The sequence below is a fragment of the Mus caroli genome, chromosome 6 (assembly GCF_900094665.2).
Source record: "Mus caroli chromosome 6, CAROLI_EIJ_v1.1, whole genome shotgun sequence".
In the NCBI taxonomy this organism is placed as follows: Eukaryota; Metazoa; Chordata; class Mammalia; order Rodentia; family Muridae; genus Mus; species Mus caroli.
In genome coordinates this window covers 134,693,008-134,711,706 of record NC_034575.1, presented here as the reverse complement: position 1 = coordinate 134,711,706, position 18,699 = coordinate 134,693,008, and the positions used below count along the sequence as shown (strand labels likewise).

Sequence of the window (18,699 nt, the reverse complement as noted above, 5' to 3'; positions counted from 1 at the left end):
CACACACACACACACACACACACACACACACACACACACACCCATACATGCACCACCTCTATCCACACATAATAAAAATAAAATAAATCTTGAGTCTGGAGAGATGGCTCAGCAGTTAAGGATGCTTGCTTCCTGGTCTTAGTGGCTCTTCTACCACATTCCTCTAGCAATATGTTTCACTTTGAAAGAGAAAGATCCATTCCCCATGTATGATGTATTTTGCTTATTGTACACCAGGCTAGGAGAGAGAGTTCTTTGGACTCATCAAAGGCAATGGTGGTGCTGCACTCCCAGCATTTCCTGTGTGTAGCACCGAATAGGCACCCTCTGGGTAGTGGTGGGATTAAACCTGTGGGTTAAGACACAGTCCTTGTAGATTGCTGACTAGTTCTGTTGTTCTCTCCTACCCACTTTCCAGGGAGAACCAACAGCGTCTGCAGACTGAGTTCTCAGACATGATCGTTAGCGCCTTACAGAAAAGAGAGGCCTCGGGCAAGAAGAGCCGGAGGCCCACTCGGGTGGCCAGCTACAAGAAAGGCTTTCTGGAATACATGCAGCTGAACAATTCAGACCACGATAGCACCTATTTTTAGACCAAGTGAGGTCTGAGAACTGACAGTAGCAACCTCCTATATCATGAATCTGTATTTTCCAGAGACCTCAACAACACAGACAAGTGCTTAGCCTCAGTGCCCTGCCTGGAACGTAGAACCAACCCCTCAAGTCATGTGGTGTTGTGATTTTGGTTTGGTTTGGTTTGGTTGGTTGGTTTGGTTGGTTGGTTGGTTTTGGTTTTGTTGAGACAGAGTTTCGCGTATCCCAAGCTGGCCTCAAACCCACTGTGTAGCAGCAGATGACCTTGGACTTCTAAGATCATCCGTGTGTGTTCCTAACAGTGTGATGAGCCCGTACATCAGAGCCCTGTCCCACAGTTCTCCATGGAGCATCAACCTGAATCAAGGAGCGAGGAGAGGGGAATGTCCTGTGCTGTACAGAACTTGGGGTTTTGTTCTAATTTCATCTCTGGTTTGGTTTTGTTTTCTGGCTCCTTCCCTCTCTATGTGTGAGAGAGGTTTTTAAATTGTCTGAATTGTATTCTAAGTAGCTTATCTCTAAGAAAGTGTGTTTAACTAGTGATTTTTGCAGAAACCATGCTGGATATTAGATAAAAAATAAAAGTGTTTAGAGTCTAGTTTGTGTCTCTTCTGCCTGCTCCTCTTCCTGGGGCTGCCAGTCCTCACCTCCTACTTACTGGAAGACAAAATGTCCCGGAGCTAAGGCAAGGCTAGCATCACTCTTCAGGGGCAAGGTCCTTGACCGCTGGTAGCATCCTCTGTGCCAGGGAAATTATCTATTTCAAACGGTGGTTTTGCCTTGGCCTGCCCACTTAGCCATGTGAATGTGCAACCGCCTGTCATGGCAGAGACCTAAGAACCAGGCACAGGTTCAATTCCTACACGGCTCTGCTCTAGGAAGTCACCAGTGTCTCCCAAGCACTTGCTGTTTCTGGCACTGTAAACCCTTCCTTAAGTTACACACTGCTCTCCCTGTATAAATTACAGTTTATACATACCACATGCAGTGTGTGTGTGTGTATGTGTGTGTGTGTGTGTGTGTATTCTCTCAATATATGTGTGTGTGTGTGTGTATATATATATATATATATATATATATACATATGTATATGTTCTATCATTTTAATACGTGTACACACACTCTCTGTGTTAGCTATTTTTTGTTGCTGTGATAAAATACCATAACTAAGGCAACTTAGGAAAAAAAGCATTTATTATTTTAGCTTATGGACCCAGAGTTTATGGATGGTGAGCGATCATATCTTTATCAGCATTCGGGACACAGAGCAAGAGACGTGGAAATGAGGGAGGCGATAAACAGCCCATTCCCAGTGAGTGAGTCCTCCGGCAAGGATACAGTCATGGAAGGTCCCATAACCTCCCAAGCTGGTGCCACCAACTGGGGACAAGGTGTTTAAGTATTTGACCCGATTGCATCTATTTGTTCAAGCCACCACACTCACCATATAACTTTTTATATTCAGCCTGTATGAGACCAATATGGAGCCATTAATTGGATATTTTCATAGTAATTCTAAAAGTAGTGTGTTTATAAAGCACATTAAAAGTATTCAGTAGTTGTGCATCATTAATCAATACTAATTATTGCAAAGCACTGCTCAGTTGCATATGCATATGATAAGAATCCAGTACATTAGCCAGGCAGTGGTGGCCCACGCCTTTAATCCGAGCACTCGGGAGGCAGAGGCAGGCGGATTTCTGAGTTTGAGGCCAGCTTGGTTTACAGAATGAGTTCCAGGACAGCCAGGGCTACACAGAGAAACCTTGTCTCCAAAAAAAATGAAAAACAAACAAACAAAAAACCAACCAAACAAAAAAGAATCAGGTCCATGATAGGAACAGCTATCGGCGGTAAGAAGAATGAATGATGCCTAACCTAACATGTGACCTAACCTAACATGTGACCTAACCTAACATGTGACCTAACCTAACATGTGACCTAACCTAACATGTGACCTAACCTAACATGTGACCNACATGTGACCTAACCTAACATGTGACCTAACCTAACATGTGACCTAACCTAACATGTGACCTAACCTAACATGTGACCTAACCTAACATGTGACCCAGACTTTGCCCTTTCCTAACCAGTTCCACCTCTTGAACCCCATAAAAATGAACCCCACACAATAACTGGGACCCTTGAGGACTGTCACTCACGTGGCCCGCTGTCACTCTAGACAGTGTCTCCCTCTACAACCTGAACTATGACTTTACTCCAAATAAAGCTGTCTTGCCTCTTCTGCAAATCTATATGAGCCCAGACCACCACCACTGACAAAAAGTAGCTTGAAAATATGTTGTAGAACTTCAGCCCTTTGTTCTGTTTTCTGTTTCTTTTTTAAAGATTTATTTATTTTCAATGTTGTGAATATGGGTGTCTGTGTGTAGATTTGTGCATGTCTTAGTGTGGGTCTCCAAGGAGCCCAGAAGAAGGCATCACATCCTCTGGAGCGGGATCTACAGGAAGTTGTCAGTTGTCTGCTATGACTGCTGGAACCCTAACTCAAGTCCTCTCTGAGGGCAGTGCGCTGGCTAGTTTCATGTCATCTTGACAAGGTAAAGCCATTTTGGAAATGGAAAGTGCAGTTGTGAAAACACCTACATCAGATTGGCCTGTGGGCAAATGTATAACACGTTCTTAATTAGTGATTGATGTGGGAGGGCTCAGTGCATTGTGGGTGATGCTCTAAGACCACTGGGCTGGTGGTTGTGGGCACTATAAGAAATCAAGCTGAGGGTGCTGGCCTCATCACTGCGTGCTCAGGTCTTCCAAGGACTGCTATGCCCAGATTTCACCTGATTCTTTAAAATGTCACGCAGAATGGAGCACACCATGGAAACCGTGATGCTTACATTTCATAGATTTTCAGAGAACAATGGAGGACCTGAGAATGCTTGTGGAAAGGGAGATCCCTGGGGGTTCTGGAGAATCAAAAGGACTCTCTGGCTGTGTGGACAAAATAATGAAGGACCTGGACCCGTGCTGAGATGACAAAGTGGGCTTCCAGAGCTTTCTATCAATAGCGCCAGGGCTCATCATTGCATTCTGCAGCTCCAGTTTATAGAGGGAAAAACCACAAAACCCATCCCTTGTTTCAGTTGGATTATGTTGCAAAGCAAGCTCAGTGGGCAGCGTCTTCCTCTAAGTTCCTGTGGGAAGCTGCAGGTGCAGCATTTTGTAGTTCACATGGAGCAGAAGGGGAAGAAGTAAGCCCACTGGAGCACTGCTACCACCATCCTGATGCGTGTTCTCTCACGGGGTCACTTGAGGAGTCTGCCCCACTGCTTCTTGTGAACATATCAGGATCCTTAGGAAATATGCAAATAACATCCAACCCCAACTGCCCTTCCGCAGTCTTGAGCAGGCTAAACAGACCTCCAGTGCTTGCCACAATGGGTTTAACAACCCGGATGGAGTCATCAGCCATGCTGCACCTGCAGCTTCCCACAGGAACTTAGAGGAAGACGCTGCCCACTGAGCTTGCTTTGCAACATAATCCAACTGAAACAAGGGATGGGTTTTGTGGTTTTTCCCTCTATAAACTGGAGCTGCAGAATTAAACTTTGAGCCTTGATCTTGTCTTGGCTTCATCCTTCTCTCACACCCGGTCCTTTTCATTTCCAGCCCCCCTTTCAGGTAAACCCAGTTCTCCATGGCTGCTGGATGGCTACAGAGAAGCAGAGAAAGAAAAGTTAAAGAAGAGTTTGATGTTTATATTGCTTGCATCCCGCTGCCCTCAATGAAGTTCTTTTTTTAAGGGAGAGAGAAAGTTGAGCAAGGCATAGAAAGCAGGCCAGTACACAGCACACCTCTGTCTCTGTGTTCTCTTCTCCATGTGTGAGACACTCCTGAAAAAAATGTAGAGGTCTACCCCCTCCCCAGCGTAGCTGGAGCCATTTTGCTCTATACCTGCCAGCTATTTCATAGTGTTGCTGTAATATGCTGCCAGTCACTGACACAGAATAATAACTTGACTCAAAGCAAGGTCACGCCCAGTCACATATCTTGTTATGTTCTGAATGTTATAAGGTTTGTTAATTCTTAAGAAATTCCACAAAGCTGTATGCAGGACCCATCAAATTAAAGGTCAATATGAACTGTTATGTCTAAAATGGCTTGGGTCAGAGCTGACCACCGGGCAGCACTTCCTGCACCGCATAAGAGCTCACTGTGGTTTTTTTGTTTTTTTCCTTTATAAGCTGGCAGAAAAAGATGTTTGGCACCATGGCTCAGCCCCCGAATTCTGAACTACAGTCCTAACTGATCAGCATTGTGGTGTGTCTTCAATAAACCATCCCTGTCTGAATGAGATTGGTGTCTGTATGGTGTGTGGGGCAACTCTTAGACCCCAGCAATGACAACAAAACATCCAAGATGACCTGAGTCCTGGCGATTATTCTTTAACATGAGTGTTCTGAACTGAGCGCACCCCTGTGTTCCTTACCATGATTCAAAACCTGACAGGAAACTGTTAGAGGCGAAGGGACAAACAAACCAGCTGTGTCTTCATCTTTCAGCCATTTCTTCACCCCTTGCCTGATAGAGCAAGGTAGCGCCATAGAAGCTGCGTGCTAGCCTATCTTTAATGCTTATCTTCTCTCTTTTTCCCATAAAGAACTTCCTAACTGGCCACTTCCTGTTCATCTACGCCCGTGATTATGGTTCAATTTCCAAACCCACTGCCAGTCAATGGAAACCGGGGGAGGTCACAGAGCGGCCCTCAGCCATCTTGGAGATGGCACAAATCCTTGACTAACGAGGCAAAATCCATGGTACTGTAGTCACCAGGAAAAGCTGCCACACTAACAGAGGCTGAGGGAAAACATGAACAAGATGAGAAACTACCCTTCTTGTGGAGGCATTCCAGGCTCAGGATGACCAGAGCGAGAGCTGAAGATGTGAGGTCACTTTGGGATTCTTCCAGGAGAAGTCTATTACAACCGCGGGGCAGATCCTTGGATGTTTGACAACAGAGGCATCAGAACTGACTGACATCTTAGGTATGGACATATGGCAAGGCTGGCTCTAAGGTGTTTGACCAGGGCAACTGGATGACAGAAACTACCACTGACAAAATGAGGAGATAGAGCAAGGAGCAGGTTTGCAGTGAGAAGAGATTGCCAAGAGGTTAATTGTTGACACTGGGAGGAATCCTGGGGCTGGAGAGACAGCTCAGCAAGGTCTGGCTGTTCTTGCAAAGGACTGGAGTTCCATCCCCAGCACCCTGTCAGATAGATCATACCTTCTGGTAACTCCAACTCCAGGGGATCTGGCTCCCTCTTCTGGCCTCCTTGGGTACCTGTACACATGTGACACAAAAGCCACATATTTTAGAGCATGTGAGCAAGCTTGATGGACAGAGAGTGATGCCTCTTGCATTAGGCACTGGCTGGGACAGTCCAGCAGTCCAGCCGTGAGAAGGCGTATACCTGCTGGGGTAGAAATGAGAAGTTGAAAATTCAAACAGACAAAATTTAGTGGCCAATTGACTGTAGGAACGAGTGTACAGAGATGGGAAAACAATTCACTAGCATCTGCGCTGACGTAAGAGGGAAAATGTAATATTCTTGGCATGACAGCGAAGGCGTGATGCAAAGCTGCCTCTAGGGAGATGCTGTTGACCACGACCGTGATCTTTTGCAGGGTAGGTATCCTGTAGCCTTGTGATCTCAGGGTAGAAAGCAGTGTTTGCTAAACGGTTTGGGAATGATGCATGCGCAAACAAATTAGAAGTTAACGAACATTCAGATGGGCGGGTTTGTCAAGTAGGAGCTTAATGGCAGAGCCAGGTAAAGCAAGGTAAACTTAACTTAAGTTTAGAAATGGCACATCCACTGTAAACAGTCCCATTACTCACTGAGGTCACACTCCTGATCGAGGTGACTTAAGGCTCATGCATCAATGGCTACAACCATTGCGGTGGAAAAGGCATAGCAGAAGGCTCCACCCATGCTGGCTTGAGGGAGGGCGTGGCAGCTGCTTGGCACATGGTACCAATGAGAAAATAGAACTCAGGTCAGAGCCAGAAGTGGGAAATCTCAACTAATGAATACACCATCCTTGATGTGTTAGATAAGCATGTATACCTTTTCCTATGCTCATGCAAGCAGAGATTCTGTGTGGACGAACAATGCGCATAACTCTCTGAATTCAAGAACATGAGCCACCTAGCTCTCAGCGGGTCAGAGCGACCCCATCCCAGCCTCTTTTGCACTAGCTCATTGTCGGCTCTACGGTCTCATGCTCGCATTTCCCCCAGAGGACTTCACATGCCCCCAAACACATCCTAGTTACTGGCTTCTCAGCCTAAGACCTAAGGCTGACTTCAGGTAGCACTGTTCAATTAACCACAGCAGTGAGACTTTTGAAGTCTCTGAGACCGCACAGATCATAATGGTGGAGAATCAGAAGAGGAAGAGTGTGTGTTACTCAGTTCCCATCGGAACCAGACAGAGGCTTGCTCCTTGGGCTCTGAAGTCTGAGTCCCAAGGCATTATTAGTTACACCACTCTAGTGTATATTGTTGTTGGCGTAAATGTTATACACAGAATGAGTAAACACATCCACTTGTATGTGATTCTCTCCTGTCTGTCCCCAGGAGATTAGCACTCGCCAATCAATTTCCCGCACATGCAAAACTTGAATCAAAAATCCCTGACTACAGAGACATCGCCTAGGTGACTTTCTCACCGCCAGTGCCCGATCTGGGCTCCCAGCTACCAAGTTCCTGAGAATCTGTTGAGTCACTTTGCCTAGAGCAGTTTCTGCTGTGTTCCGCACCTGTGTCTCCTTGTTGTATCTTCCTGTAACACCTTGTCCCCTTACTCCGATGGCTTCTTGCAAGCCTCCCCTTCCGCTAAGATGTGTGCTTCCTTCTTTGAGCTTCTAGAACCCCCTGTGCTTGTCACTTACTGAAATTTCTAGACTGCATTCAAATGCCATGCTTACACCCTGCCTTCCTAGAACAGATCCCTGAGAGAAGAGCATCTACCCAGCCTCCTCTGTTGGATGCTGAATGAATGACAGCTCCAAAGCTGTCCAACGTGTAGTCACAGACAGTTGAATTATTGCATAATTATCTGCATTTTAGTCACGTCTCTTTTCTTATTTAGTTGAGCAAGCCTGTCCAAGTAATCCCGTAATTACATTGCAAAAACAACAATGAGAAACTTTAAACATGTGCTGAGAGATAGGACTTTTGTATCCATTAGCTGTTTGTTTGAGACACACTCTCACTACTTAGTCCTGGCTGGCCTTGAACCACCCATTCACAGCCTGTGTCACAGCTTCGTCTCAGTGTCAGGGCATTTGGGTGTCCAGATGAGTGGTCTCCATTTTGCAATACAAGGATCTGTGCACCATAGGCCTGTGACTTGAGAGATGAAGCTCTGAGGAAAGGAAAAAAGCATATCTGGCCATTGCTGGTGTGTGGTTTTGCTACGGCTCGTGGTTGAGATTGCGTTTCAATTGGTGGTAAGGATGGAACCTGGGGCCTTGCATACTAAGCAGGCACTCCATACTGAGCGACATCCTTGGCTCTGTCTGCCTTCGCTGTCAGTTGTGAGCTGACAGGCTTTGCAACTTTTTTTTCACAGATCTTGAGGTTTGTGTCACAAAATGCTCTTACTGCCACAGCCATGTGTGGAATGTGAAGGGGTGGGGGGTCAAAGGTAGAAAAGAGAGACTAGACCTGAGTGCCTAGGGCTCAGTCGCGAGTGGAATGGGGGAAGGAAGCTGCAAAGACCCTAAAGCAGGAGAGGGCGGGACTCAGATGACCCAGGGGAGACACTTTGCAGTGGTGGACTGAGGGTAAGTGAAAATCTCGGCGGTTGTCTACGGCTCTCAAAGGGAAGTTGAGGGGATTCCCACACTATGGCTTCTGCTTACTCTCTGAAGGAGGAGGTGGGTCGCCTACTCAGAACAAAATCAGTGAGAGGGGAAGTTCGAAAAGTGAGCCATCCATTTTCAAGTACTCTGAGGAAGTGAGAGGGTAGGCCAAGCAGGGAGACTTAATAGGACGGCTGAGGTGATTTTTCTCCATCTGTGGTCTGCTAGGGGCGGCAGACAGAGCCTCTAGCTGGATTCATCTGCCTATTTTGCCGGCTGGAGTCTTAGTGTTTTCTGTTGCTGTAATAAAACACCATGACCAACAGCAACTTGGAGACAAAGGGGTTTATTTTATCTCCCGATTCCAGGCCACAGTCCATCGCAGAGGGAGGGCAAGAGGAACTCAGGGCAGAAACCCGGAGGCAGGAGCAGAAGCAGAACCCATGGAGGGGTGCTGCTTACTGGCTTGTTCCTTACCACTTGCTGAGCCTGCTTTCTTATATAACTCAGGACCACCTACCAAGGGGTGGCCTCCTCCACCGCCATGGGCTACCCCCCCTCCCATCAATCATTAATCATAAAACTGCACTAGTCTCACCAACAGACATACTGGCATATTCTCAGTTGAGCATCCCCCTTCCAAGATAACTGTAGCTTGTGTCAAGTAAGAAAGGCCAACAAGGCCAGCTGGGTTATATTAACAATTGTGAGGTCTCCATAGGCCTGTTGTGATACCCAGGGGTCTTGACCAAGCCCTAGGAACTCGATAATGTCAATTATGTCTTTTCAAAATGAGCTATTTCAGTGGAAAGAAGTCAGTTTACAAACCAAACCAAAAGTATAAATATAAAACAAAACCATAGCAAACCTTACCAAAATTAATGTCACAGGCCTGGTGACCTGATGTTTATATTTTAACCTTAATGGAAATACATCTGTGACATGTGTGATTTTATTTATTTACACATCACATAAAAATCTAGAATTACTTTATGAATTCTCTTTTCTGCACTTGTCAATGAAACATCTGACTTGTGGTCAGCATTAAGTGTCTTGTTGATGAATGCTATGCCTGACTTGCTCTCCCCGCCGCACCCCGAGACAGGGTTTCTCTGTGTAGCCCTGGCTGTCCTGGAGCTCCCTCTGTAGACCAGGCTGGCCTCGAACCTGACTTGCTTTTTAAACAGGAAATGTATTCTTGGGGATTATGTTCTGAGGTAAGAAAATTCATCAGCAGCGCAGAGCTGTTAGACTCTAGCCTGGGTGTGTTGCCGGGCGCCTTGATTCCCGGCATTGAGGATTGTCTCCACGGGAAGTTCCGGGCCAGCCCAGGCTGCACAGTAACACCTTGTCTCCAAATAAATAAGTAAATAAATAAATGTTAGGCTTCTTAAACTAATTTATAAAATTAGCACGATCGGGCTGGTGAGATGGCTCAGTGGTTAAGAGCGCCGACTGCTCTTCCGAAGGTCCCGAGTTCAAATCCCAGCAATCACATGGTGGCTCACAACCATCTGTAATGAAATCTGATGCCCTCTTCTGGAGTGTCAGAAGACAACTACAGTGTACTTACATATAATAAATAAATAAATCTTAAAAAAAAATTAGCACGATCAATAAAATACCAACCAAACTCTTATAGAATAGACAGGATTTCTTAAAGTATAAATACTCAAGGGCAGACAGGAAGACAGTAATACTAACAAAACCAAGGGGAACACATATCAATCCATTGTAAAGCTTCCATCATGAAAACAGCAAGGTGAACGTGTGCTGGATAGAAGAGAAAAGGAATAGATTCAGTTAAGCATATAAATAATGTATTATAAAGATGGTGTTCTGAGTCACCCAGAAACAGTGAACTTTTGTAGTAAATATGCTGGAATTTGTAGTAAATATTCTGCCATTTGGAAAGATAAAATTGTATCCTTCACTCCTAAGAGTAAACTTCAGCAGGGCACACCGCTGTATACTACACATCCGTAAGTCAATGCACCGGGAAGACCGAGGCAGAAGGACTTTGAATTTGAGGCCAGCCGGGCTATGTAGCAAGACCACATCTCCAAAGAATAAATAAATGAATAAAAGCTTCAAATGCATCAGGACGATAAAAGCAAAGAGAGAAGCTATGTGAATATTGCAGTCAAACATGGGTGCCTGCCTGCACAGCAGGGGTGTGAGGAGAAGCTCTAGATTTACCAAATCCGGAGGCAATGAAGCTGGAAAGTGTGACCACATATGTGTGCATGATTCCTCCCGGTCACAAAGACTATAAAAAAAAGCAGGGCTAACTAAGAATGTGACTGTATTTGGAATCTTTTAAGTAGCAATAAAATTATAATGAGCTAAAAGGCAACTGCAAGCTGTGTGAGTATGTGTGTGTGTATGTGGGTGTGGGTGTATGTATGTGTATGTGTGTGTATATGTGTATGTGTGTTTGTATGTGTTTGTGTGTATGTGTATGTGTGTATGTGTATATATATGTGTGTATATATGTGTGTGTGTATGTGTGTGTTTATGTGTATGTGTGTGTATGTGTATATATATGTGTGTATATATGTGTGTGTATGTGTGTGTGCTTGTGTGTGTATATATGTGAGTATGTGTGTATGTGTGTGTATATGTGTGTATATGTGTGTATGTGTGTATGTGTGTTTGTATGTGTATGTGTTTGTGTGTATGTGTATGTGTGTATGTGTGTGTATGTGTATATATATATATGTGTGTGTATATATATATGTGTGTATATATATATGTGTGTATTTATGTGTATGTGTGTGTATGTGTGTGTTTGTGTGTGTGTATATATGTATGTGTGTGTATGTGTGTGTGTGTTCGTGTCTGTGTGTGACTTCAAAGCCTTGCTATGGCAGGTTCTTTGTCACTGAGCTACATCCTTAGCTACCACTGCACACTTGGTTTTACTTGCCTCACTAAGACTTAGCATCCTCCTCTCATAAAGAACCTCAAAATTTCAGGAACTAATGATAGCCAGTAGAAGACTGTAACTTATTAACAGTTAATAAGTAGCATATAAAATGGCTCTCAAATGTACAAAGGAGTGTTCAAGTTCACTGCTAGGGGAGCAAGCTACATCAGTACTGAGATGCCCACCCTTGCCTATGAGACTGGCATGCAGACTTTAGGCAAGTCCTGAGGAAGCAGGCACTGTCACCCTTGGTACTGGGTGTGGGGTCCGGCACAGGGCTGTGGAGTGCTGTGTATTCAGAGAAGCTGGCATAACCAAACTACACACAGAAACCTTGCTTCTCGAAACCTTCCTTGAATTAAAAAATAATCATAAAGCTGAGAACTTGAAGCCGAAGGATATACTAACTAAACTCAATTTAGAAAGTTTCAACAAGAGACTAGAGGGAGCAGGAGAAAGAACTGGTCAAGACCAGGGCACTTGGGTGGGCTTGAGGGCTTAGAGCTTCCCTCTACTTCCTACCTTCCAATCCCCACCAGGTCTTCTTCCCCTTCTCTTAGGTCATGTGACATATGAGCATCCATCTTTCTGGTCCTGCTGCAATGCCCAGAAGTCTTCCTTAGCCTATCAGAAAGCGACTTCCCAATCAACCCGCCTTTAATACAATAAAAAGATATTTAAAAAACCATATTTGAGTAACAAATCATGGTGTACAGACACAAGACATGACGAGACATCGCTCTGCAATAAGCCAGGATAGGTCATGATTAAGCTACATGGATTCAACCAGGTGAAATCAGGAAAAGAATGTACAATTTGGGATTCCACTTCCAGAAAACTCTAGAAGCTGCAGATGCAGGATCCAACAGAAAGCAGATTCTGGATTCGGGAGGAGAGAGTGGGAAGCATGGGATGGAAGGATTACTGGGAATCAAGACACGGGGTGATCGAGGTCTGGTGGTACACACTCGTGAGGTGGAGGCAGGAGGATCGCAGGTTGGAGACATGCCTGAGCTAAACAGTGAGAACTACTCCTCACTCCCCATCAAAAACAAACAACAATGAAAACTCCTCAAGTATAATAGATTTTTTATCTGGATACAGCAACAGAAAGCATGCCAAGGTACCCCAAGTTCTATTTGAATGTGTATAGTTCCCTGTAGCCCAAGTACATACAACTCCACAGTGCTGTTTAAAACAAAACAAATCCGTTCAGAAAAACCCAGAATATCAAACTTACCGGACAGCAATCTGGTGTCCTCAACAAATAAACAGTCCAAAAAAATTAAAGAAGAGGAAACAGACTTGATAGACGGAAATGACCAAGACACATGTTAATAAGCAATGGCGTGTTCTCTGCTTGGATCTTGATGCAAAGATGTGAAATAAGGAAAAAAATCTGCCTGTTAAATGGTGAAATTCATAAACTGACTAGGTAGACAATATTAATTTTCACATGTAACAATGGTATTGCATATATGTGTGGGGGGGTGTACTTGTATAATAAATATATCATGTGGCGGTGCTTAATCCAAACCCAGGGCTTTGTTCATGGCAGACAAGTGCTCTGTCCCTGACCTGATTCCTAGCCTTTATTGTATTTTTAGAAAAACTTCCCTATTGAGGGGGTGGGTGTGGGAGGGAATATGAGGTACCTTAATAGATGAATATTGGCCTGATTGTTGACACTGATGGACATAGGATGGCCTTCCCTTCTTCTCTGAGGCTCTTGGGCACCATCCCAAGAGAACAAGGAAGCAGAGGAGGGCAGCAGGGATCAGATGGCTGTAGGTATGACTGAGGGACCTCTGGAGACTGCTGCGGCAAGACAAGTCTGCTTTGTTGTTCCAGGGATAGAGCATTTTTAGGGGTACAGTGGAAAGGGCTGATTGGCCATAGCATCATGTGGCAGGATGGGCTGATGGGACACATTACAGCAGCTAATTATCATGTGGGCAGGAAGCCATAGCAGGGCTTATGTGTTTCAGGCAAGGCCAGCCACCCACAATTGCAGGAGACTCTGCAGATAAAGCCAGGCAGAGACAGGAACACCACAATGAAAAAGGGAGTCCTCCATTTTATATCCGAGCTCAGAGAGCCATCCAGTCATAGGGCACTACGACCTTAACCGCAGGGTTCTGCGGGGACTGTGGGTATGGGGGAAGAGGGAGAGCTCCCATGTCCTGCCAGAGTTCCTATGCTCTGGGCAGGCAGACACGGGAGGACTGCCGGACGCTTTCCACTCGGCCCTGGGTGGGCATCTGGCTGTGTGAAGCCACTGACCCCACTCGGCAGCTGGGGGTGGACAAGGGGCAGCCCCCAATACCAGGGGCCCTGGGGGCGACACTCTCGGCTCTGGAGATATGGGAAAGAGAGCAGAGGGAGAGAGGTTCCCACGCAGGTGAGAGTCCTTAGTCCAGTCTGTGGCTGGAGCACAGGAAGACCTTCTGACGAGAGATTAGGCACTGCTCATTAGGAGAAAGCCTATCCCATCATCCAAGCACGGCAGGCCTTGATGAACAGAGACAGTCTATGGTTTTAGAGCTTTATTGTAGAAAGGCATGGGGAAAGAGAGAAGGTAAAAGAGAGAGACTGGCCATGGCCAAAAGGAGAGAGGGGGAAATGAGAGAGAGAGAGAGAGAGAGAGAGAGAGAGAGAGAGAGAGAGAGAGAGAGAGAGAGAGAAGAAAGGCTAGAGTAAGAGGGAGAGGATAAGAGGAAGAGTGTAAGAGGGAGAATAAGGAAAGTAAAAGCTTAAGAGAGTAAGAGGGAGAGAGTAAGAGAGTGAGAAGGGGCCAAACAGCCCCACTTATAGTGGGCTTGTTATCTTGTTGTTGCTAGGTAACTGGGAGTAGTCTAGCCTGAAGGTCAGAAGCTTGGGACATTGTCTACATGACTACTAGCCACACACTTCTCTTATGGGGGGATTGTGGGGGCGGTAAACTTGACAGGAACCAGGAGTCCAGGAAACATGAGGGAATGCCTCCCATCCCATACAGATGAATTATCACCACCAGGTCCTACCGGGTTTCACAACCTCAGCTCAACTGGAGACCAAGTTGCCTATGTATAGCCCAATGCCCCACAGGGTTCTTCAACAACAATACATGGGCTTTATTACAATGTGGCTTAAGATCCAAGTCTCCCATGATAAGGTTGGGTTCTCACAAGCTGGGCATGATGGGACACCTCTGCCATTCCAGCACTGGGACAGGGAGGCAAGGACAAGGAGTCTGTCCAAGGTCAGTCTTGCTGTAGCCATTGCTTATTCCCCTAGGAAGGACAAAGGACAAAAACAGATTAGGGAAGCAAGAGTGTGTTTTGGCTTTTGCTCCAGAGTTTGTAGACTTTAGTGGCAGGAAAGAGCTTGAGAGAGAAACCTGGGTTGAACTAAGATCCTTGGACACAACAAACACTGGCCAAGTCACCTCCCCAGAGGCATGCTTTGGTTCCTTAAGAGCCTTCTGAGAGAGTGCAAGGCCTCGTGGAGGCTGCATCTGCATTTGCAGTTGGGCTCAGATGACCTTGAACCTTAGGGGACTGGCATGCCTAACATGTGAAATGTGTTTAATTCAGTGTTGGGCTACCTGGGTATTTGCAACCGTTTTACAGACTAGGGGAAAAAAAAAAAAAAAGCCAGCCATGGATAAGAACATTTTTGACAAGTTGAACTGGATGTTGTGAGTCTAGGGAGACCCAGAATCGGAACCTGACAAGGAAAGTGACTGGCATAGAGGAACTTAGCAAACCGCCCACAAAGAGGAACTGGGAGGGTTTAGCTGTGGTTTCACAGCTGGGCCAAGCAGCACTGTGAAATATCCCACAGGCATCCTTCAAAGAGAGGAGGCTGAGGCAGCAGGATTGCCAAGAGTGTGACACCAAACCTTGGCTTCATGAGTTCATAGACAGCTTGGGCTACAGAGTGAGGCCACGTCTCAGAAAACCAAAACAGCTAAGCTAACCAGAGCAGGAACACCTGTGACCTAGAGACTGTTGTTACGATTGTTAATTAGAGAGAACAGTGGAATGGAACTGTCAAGTAACTTCGTGGTTAGCGGCAAAACACAATTTCGAAATGGTATAATTTCACCCCCAAAACACAGACTTACCCATGTTTCACTCAGCAGAATGAGGGGATGGAAGGAAGGAGATCAAGAGGGGGCGATCGGGAGCTGGTTCAGCTGGGAATATGAAGCATACTGCCCCCGCAGGGACCAGAGTTCAGTTCCCAAGACCCACATTAGGAGGCTCACAACTACCCATTGTTGTGTTTTATAAAAAGATGGAGAGAAGGAATATGTTTGGTAGAAGTATGGTAAGGTGTGGAGGAAGGACCCTCTGCAGGCCCTTGCTGAGGCATCTCGTCCCCCTGAGGGACCAGCCACACAAGGGTAGAGTATAGAATAGAGTTTGTTTAGAGAATGGGATGGAAGTCGAGAGAGAGAGGCAGGGAGGGAGAGAGGGGAGAGGAGAGGAGAGACTGGTCATCAGGTCATGAGCACATGGAGAGAGAGGGGGGAGGGGAATGGGGAAAGAGGGGGAAGTAGAAGCAAGAGGTCAAGAGAGTGAGGAGGAGACAAATGGCCCCTTTTATAAAAGTGAGTCAGGCACACCTGACTGTTGCCAGGTAATTGATGGGAACTAAAAAAGGGGGCCTGGGGAAGAGGAGGGAGGAAAACCCCACACCCTACCAGAGTTTTCCCTATCCTCTGGTCTGTCAGGCATGGGAGAGCTGCCATACACTTTCTACTCCACCCTGGGTGGGCATTCAAGCCTCTGACCCACTCTTCAGGGGGTGGCCAAGGGGCAGCCCTACCTAGGAACCCTGGAGCTACTTCGCTAAAGCCACCAGGGTTATAGGAGAGAGGGATAAGGGAAGAGGTTCCTAACACCTGTGAGAGTGAGTGCAGTGGATCTAGACTGGAGCACAGGAAGGCCTTCCAACGGGAGATTAGAAATGGCTCATTAGGAGAAAGCCTGTCCCATCCTCCAAGCGCAGTGGGACTTGATGAGCAGAGACATTCTATGGTTGTAGAGCTTTATTATAGAAAGGCAGGGAGAAAGAGAGAAGGGAAAGAGAAAGAGAGAGAGAGAGAGAGAGAGAGAGAGAGAGAGAGAGAGAGAGAAAAACGAGAGAGAGAGAGAGAGAGAGAGAGAGAGAGAGAGAGAGAGAGAGAGAGAGAGAGAGAGAAGCCACATAGAGAAAAGGGGGAAGGGAAAGAGAAAGAGAGAGAGAGAGAGAGAGAGAGAGAGAGAGAGAGAGAGAGAGAGAAAGGCTAGAGAGAAAGAGAGTAAGAGGGAAAGAGGAGAGGAGAGGAAAAGACAAAGAGAGAGAAGAAAGGAGAGAAGAGTGAGAGAAGTGAGAGGTAAGAGAACAAAGGAGTGAGAGACAAGTAAGAGAGCGAGGTGGGGCTGAACAGCCCTTTTTATGGTCTTCATTGTTGCTAGGTAACTGGGGAGGAGTTTAGTCTGAAGGTCAGAAGCTTGGGCCATTGCTTACAAGACTACTGACCATGCTTCTCTTGTGGGGGTGGGGGGTGGGGGTGGGGTAACTTAGGCAGGGGCCAGAGTTCCAGGAGCATAAGGGAACACCTACCATGTCATGAAGGTGAATTATCACCACCAGGGTTCAGACCTCAGCTCAACTGGAGACCAGCCTGTCTGTGCAGAGCCCAGTGCCCCACAGGTAACTGTGGGGCGGAGCCTAAACTAAATGCCAACACCCGTACCTATACCTGCAGAGGGATCTGGTGCCTCTGGCCTCCTCGGACACCTGCATTCACCTGTACATACCCACACACATACACACAAGCATACCCATAATTTAAAATAATAAAAAATTCAAATCTAAAAGGAAAAAAAAGAGGATGTCTGTAGGCCTGTGTGTAGGAGGCTATCCGCTGAAATCGCTGGCCCGGAGGGTTCAAGCAAAGAGGGAAGGTTGCTCGGAGATAGAGAAGTTTCTCCACCGCTGTCTCAGCTGCTGTTCCAAGACTCCACACTGGCTGCGCTGAGCCAAGCTAGGCTGAGATGGCAAAAGACTGGCTAGCCAGTGAGGGAGTGCAGGGGAGCTTTTGGCGTCAAGTTTCAGAAGGGCAGTTCTCTTCCCTGGCCGTGTTACAGCTCTCAAGACAGATGCTCTTAGCTAAGCAGTGATGGCATGCCTTTATTAATCCCAGCACTTGGGAGGCAGAGACAGGCAGAATTTCTGAGTTCAAGGCCAGCCTGGTCTACAGAGTGAGTTCCAGGACAGCCAGGGGTACACAGAGAAACCCTGTCTCAAAAAACCAAAACCAAAACCAACCAAACAAACAAAAAAGACATGCTCTTAGGTGACGCTTATTCCTTCTGGATAGGATCATATGTACAGTTTTGGGGTTAGTTGGAGTCTAACAGTAGGAGCTTCCTATTGGCTTGGTCTGAGATGTTAGGGATGCTTCAGCTACATGTGGAAGGGCTTGGGGAGTTGCCCCTACATGACTGATGGCCACAAATCTCTCAGGGTGGGGGTGGGGGAGGATGTGCGGCTGGTGCCAGGAGCTGGTAAAGCTCCTACCCTCCCTTAAGGGTCCCTGGGGCTTCTAACCTTAGCTCTACTTTACCAGGCTTCCTTTCATGGTTCACTGCCCCACAAATGTCCAATCTTGTCAAGTTGCAGAGCAACACTGTCATCTCCAAAGTTCACACCCAAGAACCAGGAAACACAGCTACAAAAGAAAATCCCCACCCCAGCCCACCTCCAGATTGTGCTAAGTAATTTTACTACTTTGTGTTAGGCTGCATCCAGAGCTGAACTTGACCAACTCTTGTGGTCCCCTGGTAGGCTGAGGGTGGACACATCTGGTAGGGTCAAACAAGGGGGCCGTGGGGCACACAGAGAGCATCCTTCATCCTCTTGAACATGCCAGAATGACCAAACGTGAAACTTGGTTGAGAGCTTAGAGAATAAACTTCCTGCTTTGATTTAGCTACACTCAGAAAGACAGAGGGCCGTTTGGGGGCTGAATCAAGATCTTGAGTTCAAAGCCAACCAAAATCAGTAAATAAATCTATAATAATAATGATAATAATAATAATAAAATAACTATTCTTACTATTACTATTAATAGTTATTATTGTTGTTATTATTAATTGAGGAGTCCATTTTTTAAATATTTTCTTCATTTACATTTCAAATGCTATCCCAAAAGTCCTCCCATACCCTCACCCACTCTCCTACCCACCCACTCCCACTTCTTGGCCCTGGTGTTCCCCTGTACTGGGGCATATAAAGTTTGCAAGACCAAGGGGTCTCTCTTCCCAATGATGGCCGACTAGGCCATCTTCTGCTACATATGCAGC

General features: G+C 46.2%; 1 protein-coding gene and 1 pseudogene across 2 annotated transcripts in view; both read left to right on the top strand.

Moving 5' to 3' along the window:
* Gucy2c (guanylate cyclase 2C) overlaps positions 1–1,192 on the top strand; it is an 81,874-nt gene extending 80,682 nt beyond the window's left edge. For both annotated transcript variants that reach the window (XM_021165238.1, XM_021165239.1), the window contains one exon: positions 419–1,192. In XM_021165238.1, coding sequence (XP_021020897.1) covers positions 419–593 — 175 coding nt within the window. In that variant the 3' untranslated portion in view covers positions 594–1,192. The remainder of the gene's footprint in view (positions 1–418) is intronic.
* A 2,219-nt stretch (positions 1,193–3,411) lies between these two features.
* Positions 3,412–3,813, top strand: LOC110297129 (annotated as a pseudogene).
* Positions 3,814–18,699: the final 14,886 nt, after the last annotated feature.